A 14305-nucleotide genomic window follows, 5' to 3' on the forward strand; every position below is an offset into this window, starting at 1 on the left:
ACTGTGGTTGGGGACTCCCGAGCTAGCCTCTGCACCAGGGGCCTCGTCCAGGGCAGAGAAGGGGCCTCTTGGCATCCCACCCCTCCCAACTGGCTCTCTGACCCTGATGAGAGGAAAATACATATCTAATGTAGAAAAAGCTGTAAAAGAGAAGAGACAGCAAAGCAGAAAATGCCAGGGCAGCGGTGTCCTGGGGAAATGGGCCCAGGAGCCCATCCAGGGCTGGAGGTGGGCCAGCAAGTGCCAGAGCCAGACAGTAGCCACGAGCCTGGTGGTCCTGGGAAGAAGTTCTCAGAGGAGTAGGAGTCTTGGAGATGGCATTCATAGCAGTACTTCTTATGAAGCTGTGCTTTTGTGGAGGGACAGGGAGAGACTTGTCAGAGGATATGAAATCAGAGCTAAATGGGAGGAATGAGTTCTAGTTCTATGGCACTGCAGGATGACTGGAGTTAACAGTGACATATTAGGCCAAGCGTGGTGGCTCATGCCTGTAATCCCAGCATTTTAGGAGGCTGAGGTGGGCGGATTGCTTGAGCCCGGGAGTTTGAGACCAGCCTGGGCAACATGGTGAAATCCTGTTGATACCAAAAATAAAAAAAAAAATTGAAAAACCACAGTAAGGTATAGTTTCAAGTCACTGGAAGGTGGAGACTGAATATTCCCAACACAAAGAAATGAAAAATATTTGAGATGATGGATATGCTATTTACCCTACTCTGATCACCATACACTGTTGTATTGAAACATCACTGTGTACCCCATGAATATGTATAATTATGATTATTTGTCAATTTTAACAAAATAGGAACTGGGTGTGGTGCCTCACACTGTAATCCCAACACATTGGGATCACTTGAGCCCCAGAGTTCAAGACCAGCCAGGGTAATGTAGCAAGACCTCGTCTCTATAAAAATAAAAATAAAAAAAGTTAGCCAAGTGTTATGGTGCATGCCTGTAGTTCCAGCCACTCGGGAAGCTGAGATGGGAGGATCACTTGAGCCCAGAAGATTGAGTCTGCAGTAAGCTATGCATATGCCACTACACTCCAGCCTGGGTGACAAAGCAAGACCCTATCTCAAAAAAAATTAAATATATAAGAAATTTTGCTGGGCATGATGGCTCATGCCTGTAATCCCCGTACTTTGGGAGGCTGAGGTGGGTGGATCACTTGAGGTCGGGAGTTCAAGACCAGCCTGACTAACATGGAGAAACCCTGTCTCTACTAAAAATACAAAATTAGTCAGGCATGGTGGCACATGCCTGTGATCCTAGCTACTTGGGAGGCTGAGGCAGGAGAATCACTTGAACCTGAGAGGCAGAGCTTGCGGTGAGCGGAGATCGCACCATTGCACTCCAGTTTGGGCAATAAGAGACAGACTCCATCTCAAAAAAAAAGAAAAGAAATTTTAAAAATGGTGAAGATGGAATAAAGTAAATGAAGCATATTTATTTATTTTTGAGATGGAGTCTCGTTCTGTTGCCCAGGCTGAAGTGCAGTGATGTGATCTTGGCTCACTGCAATCTCTGTCTTCCAGATTCAAGCGATTCTCATGCCTCAGCCTCCTGAGTAGCTGGGACTACAGGCGCATGCCACTATGCCTGGATAATTTTTGTATTTCTAGAAGAGACAGGGTTTCACCATGTCGGCCAGGCTGGTCTCTTAACTCTTGACCGCAGGTGATCCACCTGCCTTAGCCTTCCGAAGTATTGGGATTACAGGTGTGAGCCACCACCCCTGGCCTAAATGTAGCTTTTTTTTTGAGATAAGAGTTTCACTGTGTTGCTCAGGCTGGAGTGCAATGGCGCAACCTCAGCTCACTGCAACCTCTGCCTCCCTAGGTTCAAACGATTCTTCTGTCACAGCCTCCTGAGTAGCTGGGACTACAGGGCTGCACTACCATGCCTGGCTAATTTTTGTATTTTTAGTAGAGACAGGGTTTCACCATGTTGGTCAGGCTGGTCTTGAACTCCTGACCTCAAGCAATCCACCCACCTTGGCATCCTAAAGTGCTGAGATTACAGGCATGAGCCACTGTGCCCGGCCAGTGTAGCATTTTTGAAAAAAAACAAAAAACAAACAAACAAAAAAACAGGAACATCTGTTGATAAGTGGATAAACAAAAGACTATGATTAGGAATAGACTATGATTTAACCATAAAAAGGAATGAAGCATTGACACACACTACAACGTCGATGAACCTCAGAAACCTATGCTGAGTACAAGAAGCCAGACACAAGACTGCATAGTGTATGATTCCATTTATAGGAAATGTCCACAATAGACAAATCTGTAGAGACAGAAAATTGATTGGTGGTGGCCAGAGGCCAAGGGAGGCAAGACCAAGGATTCACTGCTCCCGGGTATGGGGTTTCCATTTAGGGAGGTGAGATGTCTGGAATTAGATAGTGGTGATAGTTGCACTACATTGTGAATATACTAAATGCCAATTTTAAAATGGTGAATTTTGTTACGTGAATGTTACCACTATTTTTTTTTTTAATGGTAATGAAGAAGCCTAATGGGGCCGTGCAGCTGTCCTGTTGAGGGTCACAGCAGAGCCAAACACAGGGGTATACATGGGCATCCCTACCTTGGGAAGCCAGGCCTCCTCGCTGTTCCCAGTCCCACCTGAGTTCCCCTTTTTCTTCTCCAGAGGACCTGTCTGACACAGAGGAAATGTTCCCCAAGGACATCACGAAGTGGAGCTCCAATGACCTCATGGACAAGATTGAGAGCCCAGAGCCAGAGGACACACAAGGTCAGCAGGTCTAGGGGTACTGCACAGCCTGGGGAGGGTGTTTACAGGTCTTCAGCCCCCTCCTTTCTGACCCAGCTCCTGCACAGTGCTAGGCACGCAGGGCAGGCGTGGGTTCCCAAGCTCCCCTCATCACAGTTGCAGCCTCTGTCCGGTCGGCTGGGCTGGGCTGCACTGCCCCTCAGCTCACAGCACGGCTTCTGTGTTGCAGATGGCCTGTACCGCCAGAGCACCCCCGAGTTCAGGGTGGCCTCCAGTGTGGAGCAGCTGAACATCATAGAGGTGGGTGCCTGGGTGTCAGAGGGACAGGGGCACGGCCGCCAAGGGAGGGGCAGGGCACAGAGAAACAGTCTAAGGAGCTAGAGTTGGAACTCTGGGCCTGGTAGCCTCACCTCCATGCCAGCCTGGGTACTATCCGGGGAGAGGCCTGGGCCTCCTTTTTTGCTGCCCTGCTAGGAAGGTGCCTGCTGCCCTCTGTCTCTGAGGTCCCCAAGAACCAGGGACTACAGATAGCCCCTGAGAAAACCTTATCCAAGCTCCACCCATGGGAAAGTAAAATGAGAAACTTGTAAATTCCAGATCAAAAATAAGATCTTCACCTTGTGCCCAGCCTGTCTGCTGTCCCTGAAGATAAAAAGACGAAAAGGGAGGAAGCGACAGTCGTCTAGGCAGAAGTGATGTGGCCGTGGCCGACGAGATGGCCCCGCGGGGGGCAGGCGGAGCTCAGTGTGTCCAATAAAGCTGTCTTGGTAGAGCGCCTGTGTCCGCTTCGGGGGTTCTCTGTGGGAGTTCACGTCCCATCCTCCTCCACCTGCGGGCCGTCAGAGCTGTTTGCACTGGGACAGGAGCCAGGGCTGAGCTGGGCTGTCCCACCATCATCTGCGGTCACCGCACTGCTCTGGCCTCAAGCTGCCTAAGGTGGAGGTGGCACCACTTCTGTGGGGAACTTGGGCCCCCGGGGAATCTGGGGGAAGAGGAGGGACATCCACACAGCCTCCCCCTCCTGGGGTTTTCTGCTTTGAGGTCTGACGCCAAGGTAGGCTTTCTAGAAGGGGTCACAGAATGAGAGGAGTTGATTTCCAATTGCTGCTTAATGCCTAGATAAGCAAACGGAGCCCCCTCCCTATATGCAGCACACACAGCTCTGACGCCCCCCCAGGGGAGGGGCAGAAGGGGCCTGGGGCTCTGGATCTGCCTCGGGGTGTATGTTCAGAACCCAGCACTGATTCTGGGGGACCGCCATCCAAAGCCAGATCCATTTGCTTGCAAGAACCCCCAAACCGGAGCCCCCCTCCTGGCCTTGTGGAGACACTAGTAGGGGGATGCCTCTACAGCTGCAGGGGGCTCAGCCTCCACTAGAGCCCAGGGCAGGGTGAGTCCCTGTCTTGGGTAAGGCAGGATGTGCCCTTGGAGAAAGCAGGCTGAGTGTAGGGAGGTTGTGTTCCAGGGGCCTCTGGGGGTTGCTGGATTGTCTCCAGGGCTGGGCCCAGTCAGACAGGCCTATGCAGGATTCTCTCAGCCCCCAGTGCCAAGCCCTGCCTGTCCCCTGGTGACTAAGTACCACTGGACATCACCTCCGTGTACTGGAGGCTGCATAAGACATTTCTTCCATAAGTCCTTTGCCTCACTGGACTGGCAAAAAAGCCGTTGTCAAAGCCTGATGAGGCTCATGTTGTTTCCTCCTGGCCTGTTTTCTGGGCAGCTGGTGGCCCCCTCTGCCCTGGACTGAGTGTATTCGTGTCCAGGCCAGCCAGTGGTGGGTAGTCCCCATGTGAGGACAAGTGTTGGTCCTGCCCTGGCCCCTGGGGAGAAGAGAGAAGCCCCATGGCCCCTCCTGGGGTGAGGGCAGCCCAGCCTTTCTCCTCCAGCCCAGCAGTTCCCACCCAGCTTCCTGCTGCTCAGTGGCACCTGGCCCAGCCCATTCCCTTGCCTTTCCTTGTGGCCTCTTTTTTTTTTTTTTTTTTTTTTTTTATTGAGACAAGGTCTCACTCAGTCACCCAGTTTGGGGTACAGTGGCGCGATCTTGGCTCACTGCAACCTCAGCTTCCCAGGTACAAACTATTTTCCTGCCTCAGTGTCCCAAGTAGCTGGGATTACAGACATGCACAAACATGCCTGGCTAAGTTTTGTATTTTTGGTAGAGACAGGGTTTCACTGTGTTGGCCAGGCTGGTCTCAAACTCCTGGCCTCAAGTGATCTGCTCGCCTTGGCCTCCCAAAGTGCTGGGATTACAGGCGAAAGGCAATGTGCCCAGCCACCTGATGGCCTCTTAAGTCCTGGGTCCAGCCCCCACCTTCCCCACCCACCCAGCCTCTGCATTGGCACCTGGGTCCTGCTGCTACCCCCTACCCCCTGGCCAGTGCAGGGCCAGCTGTCCCCACCATAGGCCCTCTAGATGGCTTTGGCTCCTTGGTCTGTTTCCTTGGGTCCTTGGAGACAAGACTCTCCCTTCAGTTCCGTTCCCTGCCCCCATACCCCAGACATCATATGGACACAGCAAGTACTTATCAGCAGCCCCTCTCGGGCCCTGGCCCTGCTGCTATCCTCCGGTCACACACCAGAAGCTTGGGGCAGGGGAGGGTGACCTCTGAGGACAGGGCCACAGCCTAGGCTGGCAGGAGAGTGCTGAATTATGGCAGAGGCTTCAGGTTCCAGTCCAGCCTGGCACTGACACGCCGTGTGATATTAGCCCAGTCCCTCGGCGTGGAGCAGTTCACAGCCCTTACACAGGTGTGCAGGTCTAGGGTCTAACCTTGACCTCACAGGCAGGTCTGGCCTGCAGGAAGGTGGGATCATTATCTCTTGAAATCTGATCGGCCTTCCCTCTAAGGTGCTGGGGCACTGTTCCTACCAAGACACCTCTCCTTTTGGAGACCCTGGTCTTAGAGAGAGGCCAGGAATGGCAGGACCTTGGGTGGGAGCCAGGGGAGGAGGCCCTGTGTAGCTGGAGGGAGAGCTCAGAGCTGCAGGCAGAGTGGCTGGGGTCACCACCCAGGCTGTGGATGCCCTGACCCCAGCCATTCTCAGGTGACCTCTGTAACTTTGAGCTAGTGGTGGCCCTGTCTGCTCAGGCAGAAACAAAAACACAGAGGGCAGGCAGCCTCTAAGGCCAAGACCAGGCTGAGCCTCTCTGCCTCCCCCTAAAGCTGGAAGCCCCAGAAGCCGGGGCTCCCTGAAGGAAGTGGAGCTCATGCTCTCAAAGGAATAAATTCCCTCTCTCCATGTCGTCTGAGCCCCTGGTCAGGGTGGCAGACAGGAGCAGGGCTGCAGGAGGAGGAGTGGACAGACCTACCTCCCTGGCTCTTCCTCCAGGATCCCGACCCTGCAAAGGTCCCAGGGGAGGGGTTGAGACAGCCAAACCCCAGGACCCAGGGCTGAGTAACCAAAATTGAGGTTCTCAGAGGGAGCAATTGGGCTGCATGCAACAGGCACACCCCCACCAAGGGTGACAGAGAGGCCTCAGCAAGGAGCTGGCCTCCCCAGGGAGCTGACACTGCCCCCCACCCATGCAGGACGAGGTTAGCCAGCCGCTGTCTGCACCGCCCTCCAAGATCCATGTGCTGCTACTGGTGCTGCATGGAGGCACCATTCTGGACACAGGCACCGGGGACCCCAGCTCCAAGAAGGGCGATGCCAACACCATCGCCAATGTGTTTGACACTGTCATGCGTGTGCACTACCCCAGCGCCCTGGGCCACCTTGCCATCCGCCTGGTGCCCTGCCCGCCCGTCTGCTCCGATGCCTTCGCCCTGGTCTCCAAGTGAGTGGCGTCTGCCCTCGCCTGCAACCTCTAGCTGTGCACTGTCCTCTCACCCCTGGGCCTCAGGTGGCTCCCCAGTTTCAGAACTCCTGCCCTGATGTCCAGACCCACCAGCCAGCCCCTTCTACCAGGTGGTGCCCAAACTTACACATGCAGGCTAAGCCTCGAGCCCCAAGAAGGCTGGAGCCCAAGGCTGAGCCTTCGTTTCCAAACCTGTAATGGAATTTTGGCCTGCCTCTGAGACATGGGGTCTTACTCACCTACCCTGGTCCCTGAGGCCTCCCCAGGGCCTGGCCGGGTAGTGTCGTCACTAGTGTATGCTGAGTTTAGGGTCAGGGGAGAGGGGCCTTTTGGGCTGAGCTGGAACCTCCTGCCCTCTCCTGACTGGCCCCTCTCCCCAGCCTCAGCCCCTACAGCCATGACGAAGGCTGTCTGTCCAGCAGTCAGGACCACATCCCCCTGGCTGCCCTGCCCCTGCTGGCCACCTCCTCCCCCCAGTACCAGGAAGTGGTTGCCACAGTGATTCAGCGGGCCAACCTTGCCTACGGGGACTTCATCAAGTCCCAGGAGGGCATGACCTTCAATGGGCAGGTGAGTCCCGGGGAGGCTGGGGAAGGGAGGAGGTTGGAAGACCCCGTAGGGTGGGCTGCCCTGAGGGGGAAGGTGACAGCCTCCCCAGCCTGTAGCCCAGCGATGGGTAAACAGTCAGGCCTCTGGCCCCTCTCCCCCCAGGTCTGCCTGATTGGGGACTGCGTTGGGGGCATCCTGGCATTCGATGCCCTGTGCTACAGCAACCAGCCGGTGTCTGAGAGTCAGAGCAGCAGCCGCCGGGGCAGCGTGGTCAGCATGCAGGTACTCAAGTGGGGGCCCAGATGTCCCCCAAGGCCTGTAGCCTCCTGTATGCCCCCAGGGTTGCTGCCTTGCCTGCTCCTGCACCTGGCCCCAGGTTGTGCCCACCAAGCAGAATGCTGGCAGCACTTCCTGAGTCCAACTGGCTTGGACACTCCCCAGTTAAGCTCTGTCTATTCATTCAACAAACATTTTCCAAGCCCCTGAACCCCAGCCCTCCTGCCAGAGCTTACCTCCAGGGCAGGGGGTGTGGAGGGGTTTCGGGTACATGTGAGCTGAGGAAGCCCAGCCCATTCTGGCTGAAGAGTTGGGAAAGTGCCTGGGCCCTGAAAGCTGTAGCAGTTTTTCCCACAGTCTCTCTCCTCTCACCCCTCCAAAAAAGGATGGGAAGGGGAGAGGTTGACAGCGCAGATGCCCAGAGGCGGCAAGGCAGGTGCATGGGGGCAAGGGAACAGCTGCCACATGGCCAAACCTAGGAATACGTGTGGTTTCATGAGCCTGGACCGGGGTCTGCACTGTGGGCAGTGGGGTCTAGTTCCTGGGAGGCGGAATGGACAACCCTTCTCTGCTTCCCTGCCTCTGCTGCACAGTGGCAAACAGCTTGCAGATCATTGAGGTCCAGGGTGGCTGGTGGGTGGGGGGACAGCAGGGGACAGGGGCCCTCCCCTCTGGTTTGGTGAGAGGCCGGCTGGAAAGTGGCTGCTGGGCCTGGGGTTAGGAGGGAGAAGGCAGCTTCCAGGACACTGGAGAAGGAGCCAGGTCAGCGGCCACCCAGCAGTGAGCCTCCATGGGCCGTTCCAGGACAACGACCTGCTGTCCCCGGGCATCCTGGTGAACGCAGCACACTGCTCCAGTGGTGGCAGTGCAGGTGGTGGCAGCAGTGGTGCTGGTGGTGGCAGTGGTGGTGGCTCCAGCCTGGAGAGCAGTCGGCACCTGAGCCGAAGCAACGTCGACATCCCCCGCAGCAACAGCACCGAGGACCCCAAAAGGCAGCTGCCCCGCAAGAGGAGCGACTCGTCCACCTACGAGCTGGACACCATCCAGCAGCACCAGGCCTTCCTGTCCAGGTGAGTAGAGCTGGGGGGCTGGGTCTGCCGCTGGATGCAGGAAGAGGCTTCAAGAGGGAGGGATGCCCCTTGCGATGGCCAGCATGAGGCCCGGGTCTCTGCCTGAGGTTCCCCCAGTCTGGGTCCTGGGATCCCAGTCTGGGCCCAGGAGAAAGTGGCTTATTGGGTGCTGTCTCATATACATCCAGTGCCATCTCAGGACTGAGGGAGCAGTCTGTCTTGAGGGTGAGGGTGGGGAATGGGAGAGTTGGGGTTCAGAATGGACCAGGGGCAGGTGGTCCAGGTCAGCACTGTCCCGAAGCCGGTGGGCTCCCGAGAGAGGTTGGGACCTGCTGATACCAGCAGTGTCCTGGCAGATGATAGCAGCTGCACCCACATGAACACTAAGTCTCATTTGCGTCTGATGACCCCTGGGGGCCATGGGACTCAGCCTGTCCCTCATGAGGCTGGGGGAAGGCCAGCCCTGAGAGGGGCCGTGCTGTGACCTCGTGCGTCCCCCACTGCAGCCTCCATGCCAGCGTGCTGAGGACTGAGCCCTGCTCACGCCGTTCCAGCAGCTCCACCATGCTAGATGGCACAGGGGCCCTGGGCAGGTTTGATTTTGAGATCACCGACCTCTTCCTCTTCGGGTGCCCACTGGGGCTGGTCCTGGCCTTGAGGAAGACTGTCATCCCAACCCTGGATGGTGAGAGCCCAGCAGGGGCAGGATGGGGTGTATGTGCACTGGGTGGGGGGATCTCAGTGGACCCCTGTGACGAGATCATGGCCACGTCCCAGGCCTATTTCTGCCTCCTTCCTGTCTTCCCCACCAAGGGCCCTTTGCTATCCTCTGCTCTCGCTTCAGCAGCTCAGTCACTGGCTGTCTGTGATACCTGCTGTTTCATTTCATCTCCAGGATACCTTTGGGAGCTGAGGGCCTCCCCTAGATGGGAAAGCAGAGGTCCAGGGAGAGAAGGCACTGCCCCAGAATCAGATGGAGACAGATATAGCCTCCCAGGTCCAAGGTCCTCCCACAGGGAGAGATGCAGAGGCCGGGCATCCCCAAAGCCTGCTGGGTACAGTGGGCTCCCAGCCCTGGAGGGGCTACATCAGTGTGTCTCTGTCTACCCAGGGCAGGCAGGCCAGTGGCTGGGCATCATTGGAGCAGCAGTCCCTGCCCTGCACCCCAGGACCAGCCTACAAAGCTCCAGGAGCCACAGAATCCTGAGAGTAGCCGTGCAGGACTCATGTTATGCCCCCAGATGACAGAGGGGGAATCAGGCTCAGAGAGGTTTAGATGCTTGCCAAATGCTAGGTTAAAAATGCAGACCTGGCCAGGCCCAGTGGCTCACACCTATAATGCCAGCACTTTGGGAGGTTGAGGTGGGTGGATCACCTGAGGTCGGGAGTTCGAGACTGGCCTGACCAACGTGGGAAAACCCTGTCTCTACTAAAAATACAAAATTAGCTGGGAGTGGTGGCGACTTCAGCACTGCCAGGAAGAGAAATCTGTAGCTTTAAAGGGACCTCGACACCAAGGCAGCTCACACTTGGTACAAACAGGTGCAGCCCTGTGGAGGGCATCCCTGTGCCCCATCCACTGCAGGCTCTGAACAGCCGCACAGAGTCCCACACGGGGGCATGGAGACTTAGGGACAGTGCCGTTGTGGTCACATTATGTGTCATTTTGAAAAACCAGAACCAATTTAAATGTCCATCTATGCAGAGGGGGCTAGTTAAATAAAGTCTGGCACAACCACAGTGGAGTACTCACCTCCACTGAAAAGAAAGAGGAGGAACTACACATGCTGACAGGAAAGACGCCAACATTTTTTTTTGTGTTACGTTGGGGGAAAAGGCAAAGTTCAGAAGGTATAGCATAGGTTAAGGTTTATGTGCCTCTAAAAGTGAGATACAGCGCTAGTAATACTTCATCCTTGCATTCACATGGTCTCCCTAACTGCATGACATGGTTAGAACTGCAGCCCCATTTGACAGATGAGGCAACATTTTCCAATACAGGCAGGGCAGGGCTGCCTTAGCCAGCACTCACTAGTGCCCCTGCAAGATGGGCTGGAGCGGCAGGGGCATCTGAGGTGGAAGGGGCTTCCACCAGGTGCTCTTCATCATATGCTCTTCTGTACTGCAAACCACTTTTTACCACAATCATTATAACTTTTGCAATGAAAAATAATTAGAGGTTGGGCCTGGTGGCTCATACCTGTAATCCCAGCACTTTGGAAGGCCTAGGTGGGAGGATCACTTGAGTCCAGGAGTTTGAGACCAGCCTGGGTAACATCGCGAGACCCCATATCTACAAAAAATAAAACAGCCAGGTGTGTTGGTGCACACCTGTGGTCCCACCTACTCAGGAGGCTGAGGTGGGAGGATCACTTGAGCCCAGGAGATTGAGGCTACAGTAAGCCAAGATTGCACCACTGCCCTCCAGCCTGGGTGATAGAGCAAGATCCTGTCTCAAACAAACAAAAAAGTGACAATGACTCAAACAGGTCCTAAATTGATAGAACACAGTCCTATCTTCTCCCTAACTTGCAGCAGACAACCCAGTACCCAGTCCCCAAGCTTCCCACCCCCACCCCTGCTTCTCAGGGCCAACCCCAGCTCTGCAGCTGATACCCCCACCCCCAGTTTTCCAGCTGCGGCCGGCCTGCCAGCAAGTCTACAACCTCTTCCACCCTGCGGACCCATCAGCTTCTCGCCTGGAGCCACTGCTGGAACGGCGCTTCCATGCCCTGCCACCTTTCAGTGTCCCCCGCTACCAACGCTACCCACTGGGGGACGGCTGCTCCACACTGCTGGGTGAGAGGTGCACTCCGCCCCACTCCTCTGGGGGAAGGTGGGGTAGGCATGGCTCCCTGGCTCCTCTATGCCACATGGTTCTTGCCCAGGCAAAAGGGACATCCTGTGCTGAACGCCTCTCAGAGGTGGACAGCTGTCGAGGGCGGTGGGGGGAGGGTGCATCCGTTCTTCCTGATCCCTGTGAGGCACAAATGAGGATTCCCACCTTTCAAAGGGAACAGGTCAGGGCCTTGTTCCAGGGTCCCCAGAGCAGTTAAAGGGCAGAATGAGACCAGACTCCCCTCCCCATGGCTGAGCCTCCATCCCAGCAGAGACAGAGTTAAGGACCCAGCAGGGGCCCTCACTGAGTAGGGGTTCTGGTCGGCTGGGTCCTATCATGGCAGGTGGCCGACTCCAAGACAGGGTGCAGGAGATGGGTAGGGGTAGGGGAAATCAGGTGGGCTCAGCCCGAACCCCATCCCAGCGTGTGTCCCAACGTCTTGTCACGTCCTGGTCCTTGAGGAGCCCCTGAGTCTCTGTGTCAGAGCATGTCTGGATGGCCCATGTGAGTGTCTGTTCTTGTCCTCTGTTCTCTCCCCGTCTGCCTCCAGTTGAGACCGTGCAGAGAAACCCCGAGCTGGTCCTGGAGGGCAGCCCCCTGGCCCCTCTCCCCCATGGGGACGGCTTCCTGGAAACCAGTATGCCCGTTCCCGAGCCCACCTGGCAAGACGGGCCCCACTCGAGCCCGGGCTGTGCCAAGTGTGTGTACCCTCCCCTGCTCGTGGTGACATGTGCTTCGCTGGCTGACCCCAGTCCTTAGGGACACCCCCCCACACCCATGCCCTCCTTGGCCACTCAGAGTTCGTGGGACCTGGGTGGTGAGGAACAGAGACTTGGGCGGGACGGCCTTGGGGAGCTGGTGTGGGTACCTCCTCTCCCCAAGCTGTGGGCCAGAGGCAGGGCAAACCCAAATCAAAGGGGCACAGCAGCTCAGAGACAGCAGAGGCAGTCTTAGGGCCACATAGCAAGCACATCAGTGACAGTCCCAGGGCTCTGCCAGGAGCAAACTGGAGACGGAGTGAGGCCTTGAGCCAGCCGGGCCCATCCCTCACCTGGGGAAGCTTCCGGTCCCAGCCAGGGGTTGGATTCCCCAGGGCCCACTCCTGCCCTCCCTGAGGTCACCCAGGCACCTCCTGTACCCTGTCCAGATATGGCTTGTCTGGCTGAGCCCTGTCCTCCTCATTTTGTCCTGTCTTCATCCTGGGCCCGGGTAAGCCTGGCTTGAACCCCCAGCACCTGCCTTTGTCCCCAAACACCCTTCAGGGGCTGCTGGCTGCAGCCTATGTGAGGGACGCCCAGGGCTTGCCTCTTTCTCTGTGCTCTGCATGTGCAGGGCATCCCCAGGAAGCCACCCACGGCCCCTGTTATCAGCACCCTGCAAACCTGGGTGGAGCCACTGCTTCTGCTGTGGGCTGTGGGTCAGGCCTGGCTGGGCGGAGCTCTGGAGGCCCTGGAGCCACTGGGGCTGCTGGAGACGAGCTGAGTGGCGTGTGTGGGGCAGAAGGGTGGCTGAGGTTGAGCCCAGCCGCCATGCCTCCCTGCCCTGTGTCTGTGTCCATTCGTCAGTCCACCCTGTCCCAGCCCTCCTCCTCCCCTGATGCAGCTCTGGGCCCCTCCCTCTCACGGCCCTGAACAGGTGGCTCTGGCATAGCTGCTGCCCAGCCTCCAGCCTAGACATGCACTGGACCCTGGCACGCTGGCTCCCCCAATGCTCCGGGGCTGGGCAAGGCCGGGCAGTGCCTCTCTTACCTGGCCTCTGGTCCCTGTCCACCTGCAGCAGATGTGCTCCAGACCCACAACTCGGCCTTCCAAGAGCATGCCACCCCCTCCTCGCCCGGCACTGCCCCTGCCAGTCGTGGCTTCCGCCGAGCCAGTGAGATCAGCATTGCCAGCCAGGTGTCAGGCATGGCCGAGAGCTACACGGCATCCAGCATTGCCCAGAGTGAGTGGACCAGGCCCCTTGCCCTCCTCACTCAACTGGGGCCGTCATGCCCACCGGGGACAGCTGCTGGCCAGGTCTAGGGGCATTTCTAGCTGCCACAGCTGGGGAGGGGCACTGCTGGCACCTGGTGGGTAGAGGGAGGGAGGCTGCTGGTCACCTGCAGTACCCAGGCCAGCCCCACAGCAAAGACCGGTCAAGTCCAAAGACTCTGCAGTGTCCAGGCTGAGAAGCTTCTCCTTCTCAGGAGGATTCTGGAAGAAGGCGCATTAGGAAGGGCCCCGCCTTCCTCATGCTTGGCTCTTGCTTGAAGCAGAGCCCAGGTCCCCTTCTCAGTCCCCACCAGGTGGCTGCCCCCCACGCTGGGCCAGGGATTCTCGAAGCTGCGGTCAGCATGGCCATGCAGGGGATGAGGCTGGGGTGGGTGTCTCTAGCAGATGTGTTCATCTGTGAGGAGGGCCAAGGGGTCTGCCCTTGACAGCCTCAGGCCTGGCACTGTCTTAGTGTGCTGCCTGGCCCTTGGTAAACATGGCAGTGCGGTGGCCCCCTATGTGGCTGAGCCATCCATTGCTCTTGCTTCTCAGAGACTCCCGATGCGCTCAGCCACACCCCCAGCATCAGGCATCTGTCCTTGCTCGCTCTGCCCCTCCCCAGCTCCACCACCCCCGGCCCCCACCCTCCAGCCAGGCAGGCAAGCCCTGGCCTGGAGAGGGCCCCTGACCTCCCTGAGCTGGACATCGGAGAAGGTACCACCCCACACACTTTCCCTCACTGGGGGTCACTCGCCGCTGGTGAGCACCCCTCACTGCCAGACTCTCCCTGCCTGGACCCCCGCTTCAGCCTAACAGGGAGCTGGGGTCTGGGCTGGGAGGACTTGGCCATCCAAGTAGGAGGTGGGAGCTGGTGGGGCAGAGGGGCCGGGGACTCCACAGAGCCGGAATGAGGCCAGGTGAGAACTGAGGAAGCTCCGAGGAAGGCTTTGGGCAGAACCTAGGGAAGCCTGGACCAGTAAACCAGGTCCTGCTACTGGGCCCCTTCTGCGTGCAGCCCAGGGGCACTTTACAAGCCTTGTCTCAGGAAGGTCAGCCCTCACCC

General features: G+C 57.4%; 1 protein-coding gene across 15 annotated transcripts in view; it reads left to right on the forward strand.

Annotated features, from left to right (window-relative positions):
- Positions 1-14305, forward strand: part of PITPNM2 (phosphatidylinositol transfer protein membrane associated 2) — a 168853-nt gene that overhangs the window by 149572 nt on the left and 4976 nt on the right. For 8 of the 15 annotated variants that reach the window (XM_021669935.2, XM_021669940.2, XM_012447112.2 and 5 more), the window contains 10 exons: positions 2656-2760; positions 2969-3039; positions 6270-6517; positions 6919-7108; positions 7250-7369; positions 8168-8433; positions 8940-9118; positions 11062-11232; positions 11823-11972; positions 13049-13213. In XM_021669935.2, the coding sequence (XP_021525610.2) occupies positions 2656-2760; positions 2969-3039; positions 6270-6517; positions 6919-7108; positions 7250-7369; positions 8168-8433; positions 8940-9118; positions 11062-11232; positions 11823-11972; positions 13049-13213 (1665 nt within the window). Of the gene's footprint in view, positions 1-2655; positions 2761-2968; positions 3040-3336; positions 3513-6269; positions 6518-6918; positions 7109-7249; positions 7370-8167; positions 8434-8939; positions 9119-11061; positions 11233-11822; positions 11973-13048; positions 13214-14305 lie in introns of those variants that run through there. The other 7 variants (XM_064379631.1, XM_064379632.1, XM_021669936.2 and 4 more) reach the window with 6 other exon arrangements.

This window comes from Aotus nancymaae, unplaced genomic scaffold (assembly GCF_030222135.1).
Source record: "Aotus nancymaae isolate 86718 unplaced genomic scaffold, 86718_ANA_hifiasm-v0.15.2.pri h1tg000021l, whole genome shotgun sequence".
In the NCBI taxonomy this organism is placed as follows: Eukaryota; Metazoa; Chordata; class Mammalia; order Primates; family Aotidae; genus Aotus; species Aotus nancymaae.